Source organism: Pseudorasbora parva, chromosome 4 (genome assembly GCF_024679245.1).
Source record: "Pseudorasbora parva isolate DD20220531a chromosome 4, ASM2467924v1, whole genome shotgun sequence".
Lineage (NCBI taxonomy): Eukaryota > Metazoa > Chordata > Actinopteri > Cypriniformes > Gobionidae > Pseudorasbora > Pseudorasbora parva.
Window position 1 is genome coordinate 45,017,594 of NC_090175.1, and position 26,444 is coordinate 45,044,037.

Here is a 26,444-nt window from a genome sequence, read left to right on the forward strand (position 1 = left end):
ACAACAGTATCTCAGACCTGCCTGGTGTGTTCCTTGTTCTTCATGATGCTCTCTGCACTTTAAACGGACCTCTGAGACTATCACAGTGCAGGTGCATTTATACGGAGACTTGATTACACACAGGTGGATTCTATTTATCATCATTAGTCATTAAGGACAACATTGGATCATTCAGAGATCCTCACTGAACTTCTGGAGAGAGTTTGCTGCACTGAAAGTAAGGGGGCCGAATAATTTTGCACACCCAATTTTTCAGTTTTTGATTTGTAATTTTTTTTTGAAATATTCAATAAATTTCATTCCACTTCATGATTGTGTCCCACTTGTTGTTGATTCTTCACAAAAAATTACAGTTTTATATCATTATGTTTGAAGCCTGAAATGTGGCAAAAGGTCGCAAAGTTCAAGGGGGCTGAATACTTTCGCAAGGCACCGTATGTATATATATATATAGACAAATGCACTTAAGGGTTGGATTATTTCATGCATTCTGACTTATTTACAGTGTTACAGAGTTTAATTCTCATGTTAAACATGGCCAAAATGTTACAACATAATAAGCTGGACGTATGATGAAGTATTTCGGTTCCAAATACACTACTTCAGGATTCAAAAAAGTTTCAGAAAGTGCCCTGTCATTAATGAGCATAAAAGGAAATCTTATAAAACTTGTATAATAAAACCCATATTCTTCTTCCTATATTCTACATCCCTTAATCCTTCCCATTAAACAGCTACCTTAATAACTAGTAATAGACATTAATTATTTCGTTTATTGAGGCAGATTTTGTATTTAATACTGAGAATTGGACCCTAAAGTGTGACTACATCTATTACTAATAACTTCACTAAAGCCAACATATTTGAAATGTCAATGTTTGAGAAGAAAATGGCATAGTCTTGTCTTAAGGGCGTGAAACAGCTGTGTGGCTGGTGATCTCAGCATCTGCTTACATAATGCATATACCGCTCGAACAAAGAGGGAATTGTCATTGCAAAACCTGCAAGCTGAGGCCAGACTCATACCAGCCAGAGAAATCTGTCACCTTTACACCCTTAACACTTCCAGCAATCTGATTTCCAGGAAAGGCAAACAGGCTGACCCTTCTTATGGAGTCACATTTATGAACCAATCCAACAAAACAAAAAACAAAAAAGTTGTGCTTTTCTGGGAACTAAAAAACAAGCCAGGAAAGGACAGATAAGATACGAGTGTGAGGAAAGTTGGGGTGGATGAGTGTGTGTGTGTCTGTGTGTGTGAGAGAGAGAGCATTCCAGAGTTTTCCCCTATTTCTTCTGAGAATGAGCTAGAGGAGAGTTCCCACATTGATAAATGATAGTGTGTTAATGTGTCAGACAGAAAACAGAACAACAAATTCCCCCAGATTGTTTGTATGCAGTTTATGACCGCTTCAGCATAGTTTGCCACATGTGAGCAGTCTGACAGGAAAACTAGAACAAAGGCAATAATATGGACAATGACACATCAATAATTTATTGTCATTTATTTTTGTCTGTGCTTAAATTAAGTGTATGTAAGATTGTGGACAAAACTGGTCCTGCAATCACTTTCAAATGTCTGCAGAGCGGTGTATCCTATCTTCCCAGATGCCGAAACACTACTGGCATTGTGATTGGTAGATCGGTGGAGGGCGGAGCTTCAGGCCAAAACACAACACGTCAACATCAACATCAGTTGAGGGCTGCAACAACAACTTTTAAATGACTATATCCTGGCCGGACTACTGTTGTCAGAGATATAAGTATTTGAAATTAACATGATTTCTTAATGATGAATTGAAATACATTTATTACATACAGTTCCTTTAATGAAGCAGCACTTGGGTCACTCGATTTCGCCAAGTAAGACGTGTTCCTAGATCAACATGTTTTGTTGATGGAACAGCAATCTTCTAAAAATGTCTAAAAGTAGTCCTAACTCTACCCATAACTTAGAATTTCCCTAAAATCAAAGGGAAATAATATGTAAATAACACTTATGTAGAAGCACCTAACCCTGGTTTTAAAGGTGCGGTGCATAGTACTTATAAGGATCTGTTGGCAGAAATGCAATATAATATACATAACTATGATTTCAGTGTTGTATAATGACCTTAAATAATGAACTGCTGTTTTTATGACACCAGAATAAGCCATCTTTATCTACATACACCGCGGGTCCCGTTAAGTCACCAATTTGCACTGTCATGTTTTTACAGTAGCCTTAAACGGACAAACTGCTTTACAGAGTGCTAGTCACTCTCTGCTGTCTCAACATCTTTGTCCTGTGTCTGCCTCTGTAGCTTCTCTATGAGCTTTTGTTTCGCAAGAGAGGGGTAAGTGGTGGTATGGTGCAATTTGCAACCTCACCACTAGATGCCGCTACAATTTACACAGTGCACCTCTAAGCCTAAACTTGACATAAACTGTAAACTTGTCCTTCAAATCTGATTGGTGATTGGAGGTAAAATCTTGGTAAAATCACATTCACCACAGCAGCCGTACAAGGACATTAATATTTTTGAATTATTAAACAATTATTTAAAAGTATATGATGTATTGTTAGGCATTATGAATGCAATATGAGGAGAATAGCCTAGCTTAAGTAGATATAGCCTAACTTTATAATGTTTTACAAACACATGCTTATATCATTTCTTCTTTTTTTTAAAGTTTAGTGTAGTTCAGGTTAATATAATTAAGACTGATGTCTATTCACAGTCAGTTTGAATTATGCAGGTTCTCATACTTTCAGATAAATCTTACTAAACCTCGTCCGTTTAACGATTTTGACTATTCAACAAGGCAATTTATTCCCTAGCTTATTTGATAGACATTTAAGCATTGTTATATAGCAAATTACATACATGTTTCTCTCAGTCCAGGAACAGTGAGTGATTAATCAACTTTTTTTGGGGCTTGTTTTGACATTGGAGCTACAGCAGTGAGAAACTATCCAGGATGTGGGATCTGTCTCAGGGTGCGAGGAACTGTTGTTCGTTTGTGAGTGAACACTGCCACCTATTGGTCATTATAAGACCGACAGCACTCCATACACAAGACGTAGTTCACATCGGTCACATTTCCTTTGCTCTGGTCTTGTCTTATCATAAAATTACTCGTGCTCTAGGCTTATACACGTAGGTACAGGTACATGTCTAGAACAAAAAAAAAAGCTGAAAACATGAACACCTTTTGCACTGTAAAAACAATATAAGCAAGACTAACAAACTCCGGTTTTCTTTGCTGAAAGTGGCCACAGGGTGGCAGCCAAATGACAGAACAAGAATAAAAGTACCTCAAACCTTTTGGTTATCCACCAGGGTGCTAGGGCCCACTCAGAGGCCTCAATATGACTTACATAGCACAAATCGATTTCTTAATATTTTTTTTTAAACAAAAATCTTTCTAGTTATGGCAAGATATTCTGTTATTTTATTGGGTAGAATTTATGATTGGCCATTCAAAAATAGTGTTCTGTAGCCTGACAAGCTAGACCCACATCAAGATGTTGGGTCTATGAACTCACCACTGACAGGGCTCAATCCAAGAGGCGGGATAAACGGTTGTCTTTCAAACTCCCTCTGCACGTGATAGGATAGCGCTACAACCAATCAGAGCAACGAAGGTGAAGCGGAGCTAGTTGATTTATTTAACTTTCACCGTATCCGGTAGAAAAAAACTCTGAACACGTCTTTTTTTTCTTAAGAATGACTTCAGTGCCGTTCTTTGTTCTTTTATCAAAGAAAATATTAAAGGGTTAGTTCACCCCCCAAAAATTTTTTGGTCTATAATAACCCTAATGTCGTTCGACACCCGTAAGACCTCCGTTGATCTTCGGAGCACAAATGAAGATATTTTTGTTGAAATCCAATGGCTCAGACAGGCCTTCATTGACACCAATGTCATTTCCTCTCTCAAAACTCATAAAAGGCACTAAAGACATAGTTAAAAGGTCCATCTCACTACATTGGCTCTACAATAATTGTATAAAGCGACGAGAATAGTTTTCATGTGCAAAAAAAAATAATAATAAAAAAAAAAAACGACATACAGTGATTGGCCGATTTAAAAAAAGAAAAGAAAAAAAGTTTCAAACATTATGAATCAGTGTAGCGATTTATTTCTACTCTTGCGCAGACTAAAGCCAGTACGTGCAAATGTCACAAAAGGAAACACGCACGCGCGCCCTCGGATCAGTCGGATGTAGTGGTGTACAACAGGTAAAAACGTTATAAATAGTGTTCGTTTTCTCACACAAACCGCTTGTTTTGTGTCTTAGGCCATCAGTGTGTAATTACGATGGGGGATTCTTTAATTTGGACTTCTCTGTGTATGCTCTTTGAGGTGGTGACCATAGACCTGCATTATGTGAGGCACAGACAAGAACAGTTTGACCTAAAATGATCAAAATTGAAACTACCTGGGAAACAAATCTCGGATGCCCATGAGGTAAGCTAAAACATATCAAAATTTAATTTCAAAGTGAACTATCCCTTTAACTACTATGTAGTAACATTATAATTATTAATATGATACAATGCACTTATTGTGTACATACATGTTTTTACATTGTACTTACATTTTAAAGATTCCTGCATGTAATTACATCTGTAATTAATTTCTGTAGTTACATTTATAATTACTGTTGACACTTCCCTTACACCTTACCCTACCCTTAAACTTACCCATATTACCACACCTCTCCCTAACTCTACCCATATCCCACCTCAACATCAGCAAACATGTTTTGTAATACATTATGAACACAATAAGTACATTGTATTGACATTGTATTGTATTGAATTCTGATGCAAGTACAGTACAAGGCCACCTAATATAAAGTGGGACCGAAATACATACATTTCTGACCATTTTTTCTTCTCAGTTTTCACCACGGGTAATTAAAGGGTTAGCTCCTGTGTCAGCATCACATGCATGCGTCGTGGTGCTCACATGAATAGAGTCGGCCTTCTGACTTAGTGATTCAAAAGCGCTGCACTGTATTTACTGTCAACACTGTAGGAGGGACACAGATGAGAAAAGATTGTTGAATAAAGTTGTTCTTTTGGGGGGTTTATAGGTTGAACCACTTTAGTCACAGACTATTTTAACAACGTCTTTCCTACCTTCCTGGGCCTTGAAAGTGCTAATTAAATTGATGTCTATGGAGGGGTCAGAGAGCTCTCAGATTTCATCAAAAATATCATAACTCGTGTTACGAAGATGACCGAAGGTCTTTCGGCCTCAGAGGGATGATCGACTACATCAAACAAAATGAAAACGTAAGAAAAGTAATTTTAAAAAAACACTAGGTCTACGTTTACCAATCCCAAAGCTTTATTTTTATTCACTTCATTTTTAATATACAGCTCTACTTTAGCAACCGTTCAGCTGGTATAGAAAGTCCAAGATGCATACACAGGATTGTGTGAGAGAGAAAAAAAACCATTTGGAATTATACTTTTACCAGGGGCTTCAAAACACCCACCATTAACAATTTGTTACCAGCATCCGGAACATAATCAGCAAATACATTCATCATATTAAATACCATAATCACCATTGATCCTTGGTGTTGAAATGTCCTCAGGAGACGTGTAAAATGTAAACTTGCAGGTTTACATTCAAGCATTTTTTTTCAAGTTTATGCATCATTCTTCATTTAATATCTAGATTTATACTTATAAAATAATTGGCAGTTGAAAAAGGCTGTCACGTCAAAACTCCAACAGTTTCAAAGAACGATTCCCTTTTGACATTCCAACTTGACAGCCATAGTGAGCTGAAGAGGAGCATTCTGGGAAAAGGCTCAGGAAAACAAAAGGCCTCCGATCCTCCACAACAGACCTCTGTACAGTCTCTCCCTTTGCTACATTCATCCAAGAACTCCTTATCAGAAAGTTCCCCATCCAGTGTCTGAATCTGCCCTTACCCCTTAGTATAGTACCCTCGTCCGTTTTCATTCCAGTCTTCATCCTCTCTGTGAGGCCCCTTTACCAAGAAGTGAAAAAGGGTCTCTTGCAGTGAAACGTCTGGGTAAAAGCATTGCCCAGTTGGACCACACGACCCTGGCCTCCTCCACGGCTCCTCTCCACCACCACACGAGGCATCTGCACCAACTGGATGGGACTCTTCCCATCTTTCAAAGCCTGGGTCAGGTTTAAGATCTATTTGAGAAGAACAGGCAAGAACAATTTTACACACAGCAGGGTTTTTATGCAGCGCTTAGAACACAATACTACTTCCTGATGAACTCCAACAGTTTGCTTTTAATTGATCAGTTTGCCTAATACTATATACACTACTGTTCAGTCATTTGATGTCAGTGAGATTTTTTTTTATTAACCTAATACTTTTATTTAAGGGTGCATTTAATTATGGAAGCTTGTTTCTGCCACAAAATACAAACAAAGTAATTGCAACTTTAATCGCACAATACTGATTTTTTTTTTTTTTCGTTGCAATTCTGACTTTCTCAGTTAGAGAAATTGTGGAATAGTTGCAATTGTGAGATATAGTCATCTGAGATCTAAAATCTGAGAAAAAAGTTAGTCGTCACACCCGTCCCACTCCCCAGAATTGCGCAATTCTAAAATTATAACTCACTATTCTGATTTGATATCATGCAATTCTGACATGATATTGTGCAATTCTGACTTCCTTTATATCCCACAATTCTGACTTTTAACTAGAAATTCTGACTTTATATTCCACAATTCTGACTTTATATTGTGCAATTCTGACTTACTTTATTTCCCCCAATTCTGACATCATAGCACACATATCTGGCATTATAACACACAATTCTGACTTGATAACTCGCAATTCTGACTTTATATCCTGCAATTCTGACATTATAACATGCAATTCTGACTTACTTTATTTCCTGCAATTCTGACTTTATAACTCACAGTTCTGGCTTTATATGAGGCAATTCTGACAGACTTTATATCCTGCAATTCTGACATTATAACACGCAATTCTGACTTTAATTCCCTGCAATTCTGACTTAATTTATATAATGCAATTTTGACTGTATATCTCTCAATTCTGACTTTATATAGTGCAATTGTGTGTTTATATCTCGCAGTTCTGACTTTTTTCTTCAGACAAGCTTCCATGTTAAAGTAGCACTAGGTAACTTTTCAACCTTCATAATATATTTTCAAGACTCTTGTGATGATAAATCGACTTACAATAGGTTGAATGACACGTCTGCCATAGCCTGATGGGGTCTGTATCGTTTTTAATCGTACTTTTAAACTTCAGGTTTGGGGTAGTAACCCAAGAACAAAAAGAACTACAAAATTCGACTGCTTTACGGCATATACGTAATTTTGCGTTTAAATATATTTGGCGTTTGAAAAAAATAAAACCCATGAAATTATATTCATATGACATGCTGAAACATATACCACTGACTGTACCTGGGATTAAGACATTTCACACTCGCCGCCAGAAGAACACCTGCATGTGAACTCCTCCTGCAGTGTTCAGGGGAACTGTTAGTGCTGCACCAACCCGCGGGGACGCTTTTATGAAGTTATTTGGCCCGCCCCGCACCACTGTATATATTTTTACAACCCGCCCCGCACCCACGCCCATTAAATAGACATACGGGGTCCGTGGGTTATGAGACGACCCGCACATCACTAGTTCAGGGCTATCAGGGTTGTCATGTCAACAAATGCATGCGCGATGGCATCCCCTGTTGTAGGATGACAGATCTTACGACAGTAGTTGAGGACATTATTTTTTCCCAACTGTAGGGGGACCCCGAGAGCAAAAGTTACCCTGTGTTGCTTCAAATTGATAAAACATTTAAGTGTAAACTGTGTTTAAAATAAATGCTGTTTTTAAACTAAAGAAAATGCATCAAGGTTATCACAAAAACATTAAGTACAAAGGTTTTCAACATTGATAATGATAAATCTTTCCTAAGCATCAATTCAGCATATTAGAAGGATTTCTGAAGGATCATGTGACACTGAATGGTGTAATGACTGATGAAAGCACAGGATTTAATAACAAAAAAACACATAAAAATTTAATTTTAAATTGTAATATTTCAAAATACTACATTATTTTAAATAAAAACAAATGCAACTTTGGTGAGCATAAAAGACTCTTCAAACCAACTTTTATATGTGTAATAGCATAGAGACCACTGGACAAACTAAGTCTACATTGTTGCAGAAACAAAAATCTAATCTAAAGAGACAATCTTTTACTTGGCATTCCAAAATGTGAGGTCTAAATTCAGGTCTACATCTCAGGCGTGATAGGCTGAAAATAGCTTCCTGAATGGGTTTATTAATATATGTTAGCTGTGAATTTTTCATTGTGCAGAGCTCCAGATAAGAAGTGAGAATGAAACATGTGAGGACAGAACTGTTTCTGGAATAGCAGAGAAAGCATGATGTAAAATAATCCCAAACGATAAAACGTACCTGTCCTCTCATAACGGACATCTGTTTCTCAAACATGGTTTTGTCAAACCCTTTATCCGTCTGAAAACACAGAGTGGTTCATGTGAAAACTCATTTAAGATTATGCATTAATAAGAAAGAATCTCAGTATAGATTAGACTAGAGTAAGATTGAAAAAGATTATACCAACATCATAAAAACAGACTTACTGAGGTCAGGTCACTTAGAGTAGTGATTTATCTAGACTTTCTTGGTTTTGTGAATTTTAGCTGGAATATTTTTAGCAGAGCCACTTAAAATGGGATGAATTCAGTGACGCAACTTCTTTAAGGGTTTTAGTGTGCTGACAGCATGCTAAGCTTCAACTTGCTAACAGAAACCGCACTGACAGCCTGCTAAAGCCCTGTCCAAGAAGCTGAGTCTCTAAATAAACTACAGCCAGAGCAACACTTTTACAACAAATTCACTGCAATGAATAACGTATACAGGAACATTAGATTCCCTACCTTGAACATCTCATAAAGGTCCTCACAGAGGTCCTGTACAAAATTCATGTCAGAAATGCGTGAGAGCACAAGGTCTCTGGTCTCCTGGGAGAAGGGCACTTTGGCCTGTGGCAACCAAGCCCAGTGGAACGGATCTACAGGCACCAAAACAAAGACCAAATTCATTCAGTAAAATTTGGACACACTTGACTTTATTTATGATTTTGAAATGAGCTTGGTAGACAATAATAAGCTGTGCATATATGGGACTTCTTCAGTGTTGTATAAAAACCTTTTTTATTTATTTAGCAAGGACACATTAAATTGATTGAAAGTAACAGTAAAGACAAAATATTTCCATTTCAAATATACTATGCTATGAATATTTTTTTTAATCATGAGTTACACAAAAAACTATTTAAGCAGCACAACTGTTTTCAAAATTGATAAAATATTTCCTGAGCATATTAGATTAAACGGTAAAAAACAAAAAAAACAAAAATCCTTACATGCTCTCCACTCGTCAGGGTGTTTAAAAGGGAAGGCCAAACCATTATCTATAGCTGCAATCTTTATGGCTGAGTCTTTTGGGTCAGTCCATTCAGATTCCTGAAAAGAAACACAAGGAAGAAAAACTCAGAATTTGTGTGGGGCTGAGAAACAACCACCATGACATCCAAAATGTAGCCCTTGCAACAACTTAATCAAACAGAAATATAGAAAGGAACTCCACCACAGTTGTTTTCGCAATACGTAATAAGCCTGTTGGACATGATTTGGTGTTTAAAGAGCTTTACTTTGAATATGGGAGGAACTAAGAGATGATATATTTACCAAGAGATGTTATATGGGGGTGTAATGATTCACTCGTGTCATGATACGATACTGTAATGATACTGAACTCACAGTACAATACGCTACTATCGCAACACTTTGTTATTTTTAATCATTATTAATTCTAAAACGTACGGTAAATAGTTAACAAAAACATACAGTTGCTTAAAATACTAAATTTGGCATCACAGGGTGGACTTAAAAGGACAGTTCACCCAAAAATGAATATCCTGTCATTTACTCACTGTCAAATTGTTCCTAACCTGTATGAATTGCTTTCTTCTGCTGAACACATTTTGAAGATTGGGCCGCATTGACTTCCATACATTTTTTTTTTTCCCATACTATGGAAGTCAATGGGGCCCATCAACTGTTTGATTACCCTTATTCTTCAACATATATTATTTTTATATTTATATTTATGAATTATAAATCTGTTTATCTTATCAAGTGATAGTGTCTCTTCAGAAGACTTGTATTAACCATTCAACTGATTATTTTTATGATGCCTATGAGAAATATATATACAGTGGGTACAGAAAGTATTCAGACCTCCTTAATTTTTTCACTCTGTTATATTGCAGCCATTTGCCAAAATCATTTAAGTTCTTTTTTTTTCTCATTAATGTATACACAGCACCCCATATTGACAGAAAAACTGAGAATTGTTGACATTTTTGCAGATTTACACACAATATACAATAAGACTAAACTAAAAAATAAAAATAAAAAGTTTTAGAAAGTTGTAGAAACCATCACTGCAGCCCTCCACCAGTCGGGTCTATGACAGAATGGACCGACGGAAGTCTCTCCTCAGATGTTTTTTGCTAAAAAAAAAATCTGCAAAAATGTAAACAATTCTGTCTTTTTTCTGTCAATATGGGGTGCTGTGTGTACATTAAAGCTACACTGTGTAACTTTTTTAGTTTATTCTTAGCTAAAAACACTTATCAATATATTTATCAAAAATATATGTGCTCATTAATGTATATTTACTTCTTTTAAGTAATAAAGTATTCTCGTGAGTTTAATATGCCATTGAAAATACATAACTCTTACCCTGTTATGTATATGTACATATGTACATAACTGTTGCCCTGTCAATACAAGATCTTGACTAAAAATGTTTGCACCTATTGATGGAAATAAATGTTGTGATTTTATTTCTGTCAAAAGGTGCATCAATTTTTGGGCAAGATCTTGTATGATTCTTCATACCCCCTCCCAACCATTCATTTACAGTTTGAGCCAGATGAATCTTAACACTGTCATCCTGGAATATGGCCATGATATGTCTTCCTACATTGTTGTTTAAGAAATAAAAAGCTACACACTCCATTAATGAGGGTTAGAAGAACTGTTGCCAAACATATAACATGCTAGAAATATAATCACTGCAATAATGATCCAATCATGTGTCCAAATCAAATCAGACTCTTAAGCATTTGTCTATTTAAACAGTGACTTTTTTCAAGTCAGACAGTGCATTTATACATTCAATTATTAAATATATTTTAGCATACAATACATATGGTAAAAATAAAATAGGAATAGGACACCCCTGCATTTGCCTGTTTCCATTACAGCAGGCACATCATGGTCTCAGTCATGGCATTTTCTTTGAGCTGCCCAGCAGAGGAGCTCTATAAATATCTCTGAGCTCACCTTCTCTGTCAGCTCTCCATCGCCTGGCTTCTCATACTTGATCAACCAGTTATCGTTCCCTCTGTCTGAAGAAGCCAAAAGAGATATCAGATTTTCTTTTTCAAAGGCTCAGTAAACAACAGCATTTTTTATACAGGCATAACATGTTGAGCTCATAGAAATTACACATTTGTATGGTGTGGGAGGTAGAAAAGGAGGAAATTAAGAAATAATGTAAAAGCCTCGCTGTGAAAAAGAAATGGCAACCAGTTCTCTCAAATACCATAGTACTACATTCATAAAGCATTAATGAATACCCTCCAAAAAAAAAAAAAAAAATCAAAGCTTTTCTCTTTTTGACAGTAGTGATATATCAAGTTACTTTATAGCATATTTGAGTAAAAATAACTCTAGTAACTATGAGATTAGGTGGAAACTATGACGACCATGGTAAAGCTTTGTAAAGGAATACGTTCAAGAACAATGGCTGATACCCAAAGGCATTACGATTCATACAATGAACTTGAACATCCGCATCAGGTACCTGTGTTTCTAATTACATAATCCAGCACCACCAGCCTCTCAAACTGAGACTGAAGCTGCTTCCTCATGTTCTCTGGAAGAGGCTCTGCCTCAAACTTCCTTAGCCAGTAATCTGCTTCATGATAACCCTCCACAAACAGCTGAAATGAGCCCACCTACATGAAAGAGAACAACAAAAAGACTTTGCTAAAAAATCTTGCTCTCTGCTGCTCTCAGTTCTCTTCCATGCATTCAAACGTGTCAAGGCAGGGTTTTATATCGAAAATGTTTGGTCACTCACAAACATGTATAAGTTCGAATGAGATTTTAGAAAAACTACTTTTTTAGCAAAAAATGACACTAAGCAATTGTATGGCTTCAGAAAGCGTAGATTGAAGTGTAAAGTCATGCTTTTGTTGTATGGAAAAGAGCAGTGTGAACAAAATATTTCCTTTTGTTTGGACAATTTTGATGCCAAGCAATATCTATTTTAGATAATTGGAATGGAATTACTATGAGGTGCTTCATTACCTTTGGAGGAAGGCCGACTCTGTGAAATCGCCGTCCAACTTTGGGGACTTTCTCCAGTGCATATTTCTTACCACGGGATTTGGCACGGTCAATTGCACTATAGTGAAAAGTCTCGCTTGCCAAATTTACAACCTTAAAAGAAAAAAAACATTTTTGGTTTTTATTTTCAAGATGTTCATCTTAAGGCAAATTGAACGCCTATATAATGCCCATCCTCACCTTAGTTTTGGGTACAATCCACAAACCCAGTTTTTGGTCCACGAGTGAGGCAGCTGCCTCAGAGAGGTAGCCCTGGTTAGGAATGAGGCAGCCGCGGCCAAAACAGCACGGGCAGCAGACTTTATGGAAATATTTGGTCCATTTAGGGTTTAAGTGACCATAAGGCTCCTCTGATTTTGGTTTAAATACACCAATGATTTTCTGAAGAAGAGAAGACAGAGGGATCAAGAACAATCTGATTTAACTATATTTAAACGCAACTACTATGAAATCAAACTGTAAAAGGGGAAATGCTTTCAGAGTGAACAAATCCAAACTAATGGCATTCATGCATAAATGAATGCATACATTTAGCTAACAAGAGAGAGGTGATCATGCATACATAATCTAATGGTAAACAATCAAGACGTGACACGCAAACTGCACAGATGATGTGATGTATGCATTGTGCTCATCACAAACCAACTAAAAAGCACTAAGAAGTTCTAGGCGTTCTGATGGATCTGAACCGGTGCGTTTGCATTAAACCAGCAGCTGTTTTTCCAATGCATTATGAGACAACGCAGGAGGAGGCAGCAAAATACATAGCGTTGCTCACCTCATTTTTTTATATTTTGTTTTTTTAACCTTTGGTTTTGCTGCGAATGTAGGCTACTGCAAAAGCTCTAGAACACGGGAGTCCATTTGCACTGAAGGAGAGCAGAAATGAGATACATTCTCTCTGCTTGCATTTCATCAGACACGCTTGTCAGGAAAGTGAGTGAACACACAAACACACGGTTTCATCAAATCAAAATTATAAATCAGTTTATATCAGCAGCGAACAGTCCTGGAGTTCACAGGAACCCTAACAAGACCAACCTTTTTATGTGAACTCTGGTACGGTTTAGGGGTGCACACCAGAGTTTCAGAAATCAGTGTGTCACTAATGTAAGTAATTTGACAGTAATATCAAACCCTGCTTATGGTCAATGAGACTGGCAAGAGCAGCTTCCAAATTAGTTATCATTTTGCTGGATCTATCTGCTGCTTGACACAGTTAACCACCAGATCTTCTTGTCAACCCTCATGACAATTGTCATCTTAGGAACCGCATTCTAGTGATTCAAGTAAAATCTCAGGTAGGTCCTTCAGGGTATCTAGGTGTTTCTAAGTAACAACATCTACCTTCTGGGGTGCCTCAGGGCTCAGCGCTTGGACCACTTTTCTTCTCCATTTACATGACATCACTTTTCACCTCACTGCTACGATGATGACACTCAACTCTACCTCCCATTATAGCCAGATGATACAACGGTAGTTGCTCGCATCTCAGCCTGCCTAACAAACATTTCTTGCTGGATGGAGCGCAATCACCTTTAACTTAACCTTGACAAGACAGAGCTGCTTGTGGTTTCGGCCAGCCCGACATTTCATCATAACATCTCCATTCATCAAATATAACGCCTTCCAGGTCAGCCAAGAACCTTAGAGTTGTGTTTGATGATCAGCTAAACTTCACAGACCACATTACTAGAACTGCCCAGTCCTGCAAATTTGCCTTATACAACGCTAGGAGGATCAGGCCATTCTTTTCAGAGCATGCTACCCAACTCTTTGTCCAAGGTCTTCTTCTATTCAGGCTGAAATAATGTAATCATTTTTTGTCAAGCCTTCCAGCATGCACTGTCAAACCCCTGCAACCGATCCAGAATGCTGCAGCGAAAGTCTTTAATGAACCGAAGAGAGCACTTCACAACTCTCTTCATCAATTTGCAATGGCTGCCAATAACCACTCGAATCAAATGATGGCACTGATGTTTGCCTACAGAACATTCACTGGCTCCGCACCCCTATATCTAAACTCACTACCACATACTTGTGTGCCTTCCGAAAGCTTGCATTCTGAAAGTAAATGGCCATCCTAAAGAGGCAAAAAATCACTTTCACTGACCTTTTCCTTGACTGTTCCCAGCTGGTGGAATGACCTGCTTAACTGAACCATGAGTCAGACTACGATTTTCAAGAAACGGCTAAAGAGGCATCTTTTTCATCAACACTTGACCCATTTAGACAAACACTTTCTATCCTATGTTTTCTCTAAATATAAAAACACTTGTACTACATGCTATGTGTACTGTTCTAGACTAACTGGGCCTTGTGACACACTTACATATTGTTCTTTTGATGATTCAACTGCTTCTATTGTTCTCCTCATTTGTAAGTCACTTTGGACAAATGCATCTGCTAAATGATTAAATATAAATGTTCTTCTGTTATGGCGCTTAAACTGATTTTCTTAGGGACAATCTCAATATTTAAAGACACATACCCCTTTAGGATCCTTGACAAAGTAGCTTCCGCTGGATCCTTGCGAGATGCGTTCAGGAAAAACGCCATTTTCTATCGCCTGCTCTGCTCTCTGGATAATCTCTCCAAACTCTGGGTCTTCTGGGAAATGGTTGAATTCTCCACTGCTATTACCTATATGCACACATACAAAGAGAGTCAAAAGTACAGTGCAGCGAATATATTCTCTTGTATGTCTGCATTTATATGTAAATATGTCCCCTCGTCCCAAAAGGCCACACAGCAGAACGTATTGAGGAATGGTTTTCCTTTAATAATTTCCATCAGAGTGAAATTCCTGCTCAAGGCCATTTATTATCTGGAACAAAATTGAACCTACTCCTAGAAATCCAAGCTTCAAAGCTGAATCATTAGTGAGCCATGCAATTTAGCCAAACACTTTTGCTCTGTCCACAAACCAGCCTTCAAAAATATCAAAATTAAGAGCAGTGGGTATTTATGGAGTGCAAAACTATAGGCATTAGATGAAAGGTGATTCCCCTAAAAAACAGCAAATGCAATGTTTTCATGTGCTGTACTAGGTCTTGACAGCTTAAATGTGGTTTATCATCTACTTTGTAAAAAGCAAAAGTTGTAGACTAAACAGAAACCAGAAAATCACATTATGAAATAAATATTTTTCTCCAAAACATGTTGGGAAAAATGACATGCCCCCTTTTATTAAATACTTGTTGCAACCTCCTTTTTTCAAGATACCAGCTCTGAGTCTTCTCTTATAAAGCCTGATGAGTTTGGAGAACATCTCACAGGAGATCAGAGACCATTCCTCCATACTGAATCTCTCCAGATCCTTCAGATTCACAGAGCCATGTTGGTGCTTCTCTTCAGTTCAGTTCAGTTCATTTTCTAAATGGTTTAGGTCAGGGGACTGGGATGGCCATTGCAGATGCTTGCTTTTATGCTCAGTCAGTGACCCATTTTTGTTTTGATGTTGATGTTTGTTTTTGGATCACTGTCCTGGGGTCCGTTCTTTGTACGTCGCTAACTCAGTTAGCTGGATTTGATTGTTGACGAATGGGCTTGATCTCGGATTGTTTGGTTCTTCCACGCTCATCTTGGACTTGATGTCATAGCAACAGGACCATAAGCTTAAACCTGCTCGGGAGTAGGCTTACTTCATGTAAAAACAGGATTAGATTCATCTTGAGGCGATACTTAAAATCTGTCCCAGCCACAGCTACTTTATTACAAGAGTTAATTACTGGGGCAATAATAATAATAATATAGTTTATTTGAAAATAATATTATTAAAGGTGCGTATAATACTATAGACACAGTCACTTGATGGAGAGATTTATTTGTGATGGAATAATTACTTTAAAGTTGTATTGGAGGTTTACACACATTGTACAGTTAATCTATGTCAAGCTCACTGATCTATGTATAATCTTTGTCAAGTTTTTTTACCAGGTGGCTTTTTTAATTATATGGTGTCATTGCGTTGTCTTGCCGCCAGCCAATCGCTGCATTGCTGATCGTGGTTTCGAGTATCGATGCATCTGCCCTCTTCAGGGAACACAAGAACGCGCAGTAATCTCAGATAACTTAATTCAGATATTTTAATCCAATCCGCAAATTTGTTTGAAGAACCAAATTAGCCAGAGATCAGATAGCAGGATTAGAAGGATCTGGATCTAGGATCTGTCAAATCATCTCGGATATATTAAGCAAGGTACGAAGAACGGACCCCAGATGGAAGATCCAAACATGGCCCGTTATAAGATTTCTAGCACAGGCCGTCAGGTTGGTTTACCTGTTTGGATTTGATTGAATCCAAGATGCCATGTATCTGAACAAGATTTCCAGGACCTCTGGCAGAAAATTAGGCCCACAGCATATTTTACTCATGGGGTACTTTTTATAATTATTATTATTATTAGTGGTAGTAGTAGTATCCCCGTGTGCACCAAACCCATCTTAAATGTTTGCTGCCAAAAAAGCTTTAATTTTTTTATCTGTCCATAGAACCCATCTCGTTTGAAGTTCCAGTATTGTCAGTTACTTTTCAAATGTTCTATGGACAGATTAAAGTTAAACAAACAAAAAAAAGAGCTTTTTGGCAGCAAACATTTAAAGGGTTAGTTCACCCAAAAATAAAAATGCTGTCATCATTTACTCACCCTCAAGTTGTTCCAAACCTGTATGAGTTTCATTGTTCTGCTGAACACAAAATATATTTCGATTTTTTGTTGTTGTTGTTGTTGTTGTTTTGTAACCAAGCAAAGAGAGCAACCATTGACTACCATAGTAGGGGGGAAAATACTATTGTAGTCAATGGTTGCTCTCTCTGCTTGGCTACAAACATTCTTCCAAATATATTACTTTGTGTTCAGCAGAACAAAGAAACTCATACAGGTTTGGAACAACTTGAGGGTGAGTAAATGATGACAGCATTTTTATTTTTGGGTGAACTAACCCTTTAATATGTGATTGGTGCACACCGGGATAAAAAATGCCCCCCATGTGTAAAATCATGAAATGCTCTGCTGTATCTTTAATGCTGTGGACCTAATTTTCTGCTTATTCAGACACATGGCATCATGGATTCAATCAAATACAAACAGCAAAAAAAAAAAAAAAAAAAAAAAAAAAAACTAACAACCTGTGCTGGAAATATTATAATGAACCTTACATCAGGACAGTGATCCGAAAAAAAAACATCAAAATCAAAACAAAAATGGGTCACTGACTGAGCATAAAAGCAAGCATCTGCAATGGCCATCCCAGTCCCCTGACCTAAACCATTTAGAAAATGAGTGGGCTGAACTGAAGAGAAGCACCAACATGGCTCTGTGAATCTGAAGGATCTGGAGAGATTCAGTATGGAGGAATGGTCTCTGATCTCTTGTCAGATGTTCTCCAAACTCATCAGGCCTTTATAGGAGAAGACTCAGAGCTGTTATCTTGAAAAAAAGGAGGTTGCAAAAAAGTATCTAATAAAATGGGGCAAATAATTGTTCCCAACATTTTTAGGAGAAGGAAAAAAAAACACTTATTTCATATTGTGATCCCCCACCCCCAAGTTATTGAAGGATTTACTTTGAAACAATATTCACTTGAAGAACAAAATATAATTTTCTTGTAAAACATACTTCAATAGTTTGTTTTTGTATATATATATTTTTTCTACAGTGTACCCATACAGAGTGCATATTATCTTAAAGTATAATATTCTTTAATCATTTTATTGACTTAATGTTACTTTTTTGTGATTTAATTTTTTATTTCAAGTGCACCTAATGGCCAGTTTGGTCTGTGGATGAACTGAGCTATCAGTTTGATTGGAAAGTACATTTGGGATAAGTTATTTCACACAGATAAAAAAATGGTTTTAATTCCTAACATTCCTTTTGCCATTAACTGTAATAATCCAGTATGCTCCAAATGTTGATCTGATCTTATCATCGAGACTGTCTGTGATTGTGAATGCCCATTGTAGGCACTTTGGACGGCGGACGAGTCATCATAGGCACTCAAATTGGTCTGCAGCTACACAGCAGAGTGCAATTAACTGTGGTGCGTGTTTGTTTGTTTTAGAATTCACTACAATGAATGCACACACTACAGTAAAACGAACACAGTGTTCTACATAGGCTCTAAAAGTTAACATGCACAGACACAGTTGATGGCCCGGGTTGAAGAGAGTCCATTAGGCACAGGCAGACAGAACCTCTCTGATGGCCATTAAACATTTAGAAGAACACTTTCCCTCTCTTGTACACACAGACGCACCCATACAAACACACCTCAGGAAACAAATCTGCATGTCATACATATCATTTATAAGAATAGCTTGATTTTTAAAGACTTCATCTTAGCTACAATTTGTAATTAAGATATTTACTTGTGCTATTTCCAAACTCATTCAACATTCTATATTCCATATTTGATCAAACTGATTTGGTAAGAATGCTGTGAAATGTGAGATCTCATTCACAAAAATAAAAAATGGCCAGTTAGAAAGATAAGCTGAATAGCAGCCTGTAAGCATCTAGTTTAAAAAAAAAAAAAAAAGTTTAAATAAATAACTGCAAGCACAGATATCTTTGTCATGCCACCAAAATTGCATGATTTCAAAAAGACTTAATTTTCCTACTTTTAAATATACTCGCATCCAATCCACAACTCAACAGTAGAATCAGCACAACATAACCACCTTCAGGATAATACAAGGAATAATTACGTTTTAGATCTAATATTTGCAACTTTTGAACATTTAAAATCGGCATGAAATGAAAATTCACACCCCTTTCACTGACTTTTCATCGTCCCACTGTGCATTCTGGAGCCAACACTTCCCTAGGTAAACATTGCACATGTACACAGCCGTCCACGTAGAACAAAACAGGACTCATCGGACCAGGCGACCTTCTTCCACTGCTCCAAGGTCCAGTTTCGTTGCTCATGTGCCCATAGGCACTTTGGATAGTGGATGGATCATCATAGGCACTCAGATCGGTCTGCAGCTACCCAGTCCCATATGCAGCAGAGTGAGATGAACTGTGCTGTGACACATTCCTCCCATAGCCATCATTAAAAACTGTGACTTGTGCCACAGTAGACATTCTGTTGGCTCGGACCAGACAGTGTCTTTGTTGCATAGTGTATCGATGAGCCCTGGGTGCCCAACACTTTGCTGCCGGTTTTGTCCCTCCTTGGACACTGTTGGTATACTCTCACCACTGCTAACCGGGAGCAACCTACAAGCCTTGCCATTTCAGAGATACTCGGATCCAGTTTCCTTTTCATAACAATATGGCCCTTGTCAAAGTAGATTACGAGAACTGATTGTTTGCTTACCATCTAATACCAGACCTTAAAAACACACAATGTAGTGTTTCGCCGCTGGAGGTCGCCTATTCAAAACAGCGACGTCGAGATGGAGTGTGGAAACTTGAGAGTTTTTGTCTTTATCTCACAGCTGGTGGAAAAGAATTGGGGCTCAGGCAAAAATCCTGTTAATGGATGAGATTACTTCAGTGATTTAGCATTAAGATTTATATTTAAACTGGGTCATTAAAGGTGGGGTAAGTGTTATCTGGAAACCGTTGTTGATATTTCAAATCACCAAAACAAACACGCCCCTACCCCCAAAAAGAGTCTTGGCCCTATTTTGATATCTCAGCCCCACACATACGTAACCCAGGCAGAATCTGTGTGTGACGTATACAGGTCGAATATTATAACTCGATAGTCCACAGGCATGACAGTCCAACTAAAGAACATATTACAATTATGACAAGATTAGAGTTATAGCGATCACAAAACACAAACAGTTCTCATGAACAACTCGATAGTACACAAGCTCGATATCATCCAACTAACAATTTATTACAATTATGACCGGATTAGGATTATATAGATCATGAAAAGAGGAAACAAACATATATTAGGAGTATAGTATCTTACTTGTCGGACACATTTTGTGAGCTGACGCAGACAGTGAGGAGATTTAGATGCTCCATACGGTGTGGAAATGAACGGGTCTTTATCGTCGCTGAAGTGAGCCACAATACTATCGCAAATGAACAAACAAGCGAACATGACACACGAGCATATTCAAGCAAAAGCCAGCATGTATTAGTTCTCGCCTAATGTCCGTTATGTGTCTTGTGTTTTGAATAATGATGCGCACTGAGCTTCTCTTCTCACCACCAATAGTAGACACACCCCTTACCTGCTTTTTGGCAACAAGTTTGCTATTCCACTCGGCCCGAGTCCTTTTTTAAAAATGGTTTTGAAATAACACTTACCCCACGTTTAATGTAGTAGAAATGTGAAATTATTTTTGAATTTGGTGCCTTCTAGACTGAGAAAAAGCAAAATATTTATTTTTGTCTCATGGAGATGAAATACAACAACTCCCAGAATGCATTGCTTCACTGCCCTACGAGGCCACTCCCAAAGCCACCGCTGGATTACTGGATCACTTGCCCACGCGTTCATTTTTATAAAATCTGTTCAGTTAGAGAACAGACACTACAATTAAAAACTGAAAGAGTCTGTTCAATATAATGTGAGAAAGCCGATCGAGTGTCATGACACAAACGCAGTAAGAGCTGAGGTAAGCGCCGGCGAAGCATACATTTACAACGCATGTTCAGTCTGCCGCATTTTCAGTTCATGCCTTTGGAAGCTTAACTTTTACAGGAATTCATTTGAAAAGTTGAAATACTCACTTTGCTCCGCACCGATCCGTCTACATGAATGCCCGCGGATGCCCGAGCTAACTGCTGTGAGTGCAATCCCACCCCCATGGACCGGTTGAAAACATGGGGCAATAGCTCCCTCTGCTGTTTGTAGTCTTTGTAGGCCAAAACATCCTCTGATGACGCAAAATTGCTCTCGGGGAGGAATCACGATTCATTCAAATATACTCCCAGGTTTCTACTGATACAAAGCTTAATCGCTAGCCTGGACGCCAGCCAAACTTAGCCCCGCCCACAACATTTTTAGGTCCGGCAGTTCGGTCTGGCCTCGCTCCATAGAGGAGTAATTATCCCGAACAGGAACTGTTCGGACCAATGAAATCATCAAGGTGGGTTTAGACGATGACGGACAGATGATCAACAGTAATGTAATCATGCACGTCATCAAAGGGGCTTGGATTATATTTTTTCGAATCATAAACGGAGAGCTTGTTTGTATATGCATTCACCATCACGATTTCTCTCAGAAATGATGATCATGTTGGGTAAGTACTCTGTGTATCATTCAATTATTTTATTAGAACACCGGCAAAGATTGTGTATTCCAGCTTGATTTCAGCTCGCGTGCAGACAGGGTTGACAAGTTTTCACAAAACAAAACCCGCCAACTACTAGCCCTAAACAATAGCTTCCCGGGGGTTCTCTGGGGAAAAAAATGGTGTTTGGGGGGTAAATTTGCGTTATTTTGGCAAGGTTGCCTGCTAATATACGTAGTCATGCGTCTATATATCACATAATAGTCGCTTCAACCCGCGGACATAGAAAACAACCCGTGGAAAAAACACGGACTTGGCAACACAGTAGTTGAACTCTGTTGACATTTGACAATACGTCGCTTCGTTGCTCTGATTGGTTGTTGGTCTATCCAGTTGATGTCTTTCCTGGTTCGGCTGAAACACGCCCCATAATCACAGCCCAATGGAGCAGTTTCAGACTCATATTCCGACTAGAAATGAGTATGACCACGTCAGGCTACTAAATCGCTGAAGTAACCCTTTAACGTTACTATAGTATGAAGCAGTCAAGGACTGAGGGCTGCGGGAGCTGAATAAGGTTGCTGAAGTGATTGCTAATAAGAGACAAGCAAGACACACGGCTCAAAAGCAGCGGAACTTTGATCATGCCACAGACGCGGCGTGAGTTCCACTTCTTCCAGTCAAGTTTGTAAATTTGAGTATGTTTAAGATTATGGTATAACTTACATTCACTCCGCAGCTACTATGCGACACGTTGCACACAGCAGTAAACTAGATTGATATTAGAATATCATGTTGGATGGCTTGTGCTGCTAAAGGCATGCGATTAATTTTAAAACATTGTATGATGGAGAAAATGCTGTATTACTCCACAATAATTTGTTTTCTGTCTACAAATGTCTCCAAACGTCTCCAAACAGTTTTTCCCTTGTCTAATAACACATACCTCAAAGTGTCTTCCATGGTTTCTACAAAATTAAACTGGAAAGCAGGGGTAAAATTGGTATGAAGTAGACTAACTGATAGGAAACACATGGACACAGTCTGTGTCCTGGTTAAAAATGCTTATTTCCTGGAATTAAACATTTTTGGACAACAAAATAACACTTGGTGAATGGTCATATTGTTTTGGCTCATCAGTATAAGTCACAATACGGATGATCCAATACTTCCGTTTCATCGCAATGTGTCATTTGACCCTCTTTGGATCAATCATATTGATTGTTGTGTCAATAAGAGCGTCTCATTTCTGGCTGCATTTATATTTAAGAACTATATATGTAGTATTTGTATGCTTTGTTTTGCCAATGAAACAAAGAAAAGAAAATGGAAATGCAACTCCTTTGAGAGACCCTAGAGTTTGTTTGTTTGTTTCATTGAAGGCTCAGGTGTGTATCTCCAAGAGAAAGCAGAAAGTGTTTCTCTCTAGATTATCTGCATTCAAATTAACCTGTATTAACATGCAAGGAAACTTTGTGGCAATGCTCCCCACAGCTGCTCAAATAATCTTTTGAGTACAGATGCACCTGAACAGACGAAAATATATGCAGCCACAAACAGAAAGAGTCAGGCATGCGTATCAAGAGTTCTGTAGATATTCTAGCAGCAGCTGCTGCTGTGGTGTCACCTCTGCCATGCAGGTTCAAAGAGCACGAAAGCTGAACTGTGGAGATGGTTGCATAACGGGCCATGTTCTGAGATAAAGCAGATGAAGTACACAGGCAGAACACAGCGCAAGACGTGTGGGAGTGACTATAGAACATTTAGTGCGTTTAATATTCTTTAGCATGAAAACTTTTTCAATATGTTAAAAGGAGGAGGCAAAAACACCCTCCCCTCTCTGTTTGATTCAATTCCTTGCAAAGTTCCCCAAGGTATATTAGCCGTTGTTTTTTTGTTTTTTGTTTTTGCAACACTGCGCGCAACAGAAACAGAACGCGCGGTTGCTATGGAAACTAATGCAGGCTGGTCCCGTGTGCGTTCTTTGCCCGAAAGACTTCAGATTATACAACAAAAATGACGAAAAGTGGCTGTCATTTGAAAGGGGAGTGGTTATATTTAAATAAAGGCGTGGTCAGAAGTGTCATGTTTAATAACTAGTGTGAATTTTGTTTAGTTAAAAAGTAGTAATGTTTTTGTAAACCTGAAATATCACACTGAAACAAATATACGGTTAACATTTATTTTGTTAGGACAGGAGAGCTAAACAAAAGGTATCGAAGTGTGTGAAGACACCTAGCTTGAGCCCTTTTAATCAGATTATGAGCGGTGATATCCAGCTCATACATCTCACCTGGAGACGCCAGATTATCAGATGATGAGCTGTGTCTATTCCTCCGCGTCCTTTTCTCTCTTCCACCCCGAGGCGAGAGAGACCCGGCAGTTCCTGGTAACAGAAGCGCCTCTTCCCCCGACCCGTCCGCTTCCAGCTCCGTCAGCACGCTTTCCGTCGAGTCCGAGATCCGGACAGCTGCCCCGGGGTTCAGTGAAAGTCCCAGCGACTGCAGAGGCCGGGTCTTTTCAAATAACACCGCGGGCACCTCTGACGTGAGAAAGTTCGTCTCTGGTGTTAAATCCCCGTCGCCTTTCTCCGGCTCACCGTCGGTGGGATTGCATTCTGCCATCATCGTGGACTCTGGGTGTATTATGTCTCTGTCCAGAGAAACTCAAGACACCACTCAAAAACCCCGCGTCATATCCGTGAGTCCGTTGATAAGAGTTTCTTTCTTTCCTTCCTTGAAGACGCGCTGATGCTTTCGACCGATTTACGTCCACATCACCCGGCCGTCACCATTACTGACTTCCTCTATTCTCAAGCATGCGCACTACTTCCGCACACTCAGACAGGTTTTTTAAAGGCGCAGTAACGCTAAAAGTGTCCATGAAATCTAAATGGCAAGTTCTTATTGTTTATGGAATATTGCAGTATATATTATGAATTATTTTTTACTTTTTTTAATAAATAAAATAAATTCATCTACCCTATAATTTTTATTCTTCTCTGAAGACCTGTTTATGGGCATGATGGTGGGATCACTCACTATGTGATCACAGAAACTTTGTTTTTTTATTTTCTCCAAAGGAAAATTTAGTTTTAACAATAAATAATAAACCTTTAAAGACTTACTATGAGCCACAATTTTCAGAATAAAAATGTCCTGATAATTTACTCACCAAGATGTTTGTCTTTCTTTCTTGAGTCAAAAATAAATTAAGGTTTTTGAGGAAAACCTTCCAGGATTTTTCTCCATATAGTGGACTTCAATAAGAACCAACGTGTTGAAGGTCCAAATTGCGGTTTCAGTGCAGCTTCAAAGGGCTCTACACAATCCCAGCCAAGGCTTTAAGGATTTTATCTAATAAAACAAATGGTAATTTTCATTAAAAAAATATATATGCATACACTTTTTAACCACAAATGCACTAGCAATGACTTGTGACATAGGTGGAAGTTTACAAGTGTGGAGAAGGAGAACCGTTCAAAAGTTGTTGTATGTTGAATAACACACGTCATTGTGTCAGTTTAACTGTGCTCAAAATGGTGTATGACAATTGTCAGATGTTGTTTTAACTTTTTTTAATTTTGTAAAGAGCATTTGACTGTCTTTGCACGTTCACTTTGTAAATAGTGGGTCGGTACTTCCGCCTTTCCAACGTGATTACGTAATGTGTGGCGCATCGCAAAGCTTGGAAGACGAGCATTTGTGGCTAAAAAAAGTAAAAAACGTTTTCTTTTTTTAGAAAATGACTGATGGTTTATGATCCTTATCTTTGGCTGGGATCGTGTAGAGCCTTTAAGCCCCATTGAAACTGCAATTTGATGAAGTCCACCATATGGAGAAAAGTTCTAGAATGTTCTCTTCAAAAACCTTCATTTATTTTCTACTAAAGAAAGAAAGACAATCATCTAGGATGACATGAGGGTGAATAAATGATCAGGAAATTTTAGTGAACTAATCCTTTTACTGATTGCATTTGCTTCTGTTAAAGCTGCCAGCCTGCATTATTTTTAAACTTAGTTTTAAATTATTCGTGTTTAAAAGTGGAATTTGCTCCCCACTGACTCCCATGAAGAACTGTGAATTACAGTCGGTCTCCATACACTATACAAAAATAAAAGCAATAATATATCTCCTTATATGTTCCACAGAAGAAAGAACGACAGATCGACATGCAGGTAAGTAAATAATGACAAAGTGAAGAGTCTTTTTGAGTGAATTATCCCTGAGTAATAATTTTATGTCAATTCAGCATGTGTGTGAAATTTCTAATGGGTTTAGTGGTTTTTGACTACTGACTCGATCTGTAAAATTATTACTCAGGGATAGTTCACTCAAAAAGACTCTTCACTTTGTTATTATTTACTTACCTGCATGTCGATCTGTCGTTCTTTCTTCTGTGGAACATATAAGGAGATATATTATTGCTTTTATTTTTTATAGTGTATGGAGACCGACTGCAATTCACAGTTCTTCATGGGAGTCGGTGGGGCAGGTGGACATTGCTTGTTTTGACTCTGATTGGTAGAATTTTCTACAAATTAAATTTATTAATTAAGTATTATTTAATTCAATAAACTATCCAAATCAAACTAGCCAAATCAAATTTTGTTGCAATATTGTCCTGTTTAACACTGTGAATCTGCTTTGAAACAATCATCATTGTAAAAGCGCTATATAAATAAAGTTGATTGATTGATACTGAGTAAATAAAAGGTAAGTGGTTAGCTTTCACGTTTTGTTC

At 38.0% G+C, this 26,444-nt stretch overlaps 1 protein-coding gene across 1 annotated transcript; it reads right to left on the reverse strand.

Moving 5' to 3' along the window:
• Positions 1-5,322: 5,322 nt before the first annotated feature.
• pi4k2b (phosphatidylinositol 4-kinase type 2 beta) lies at positions 5,323-24,517 on the reverse strand. Its single transcript, XM_067441936.1, has 10 exons — positions 23,995-24,517; positions 14,979-15,130; positions 12,668-12,868; positions 12,449-12,580; positions 11,940-12,093; positions 11,417-11,481; positions 9,427-9,526; positions 8,939-9,072; positions 8,454-8,513; positions 5,323-6,170 (listed from the first exon to the last, which is right to left on the reverse strand). The coding sequence occupies exons 1-10, from the start codon at positions 24,326-24,328 to the stop codon at positions 5,997-5,999; spliced, it is 1,506 nt and encodes a 501-aa protein (XP_067298037.1). The 5' UTR covers positions 24,329-24,517; the 3' UTR covers positions 5,323-5,996.
• Between the last annotated feature and the right edge of the window lie 1,927 nt (positions 24,518-26,444).

Coding starts and splice junctions, on each gene's coding strand:
- pi4k2b (XM_067441936.1), bottom strand. CDS start 24,328: ATGATGGCAGAATGCAATCCCACCGACGGTGAGCCGGAGAAAGGCGAC. Junction 15,131..23,994: donor TGATAATCTGGCGTCTCCAG/GTGAGATGTATG, acceptor GTGTGCATATAG/GTAATAGCAGTGGAGAATTC. Junction 12,869..14,978: donor TTGTCAAGGATCCTAAAGGG/GTATGTGTCTTT, acceptor TCTCTTCTTCAG/AAAATCATTGGTGTATTTAA.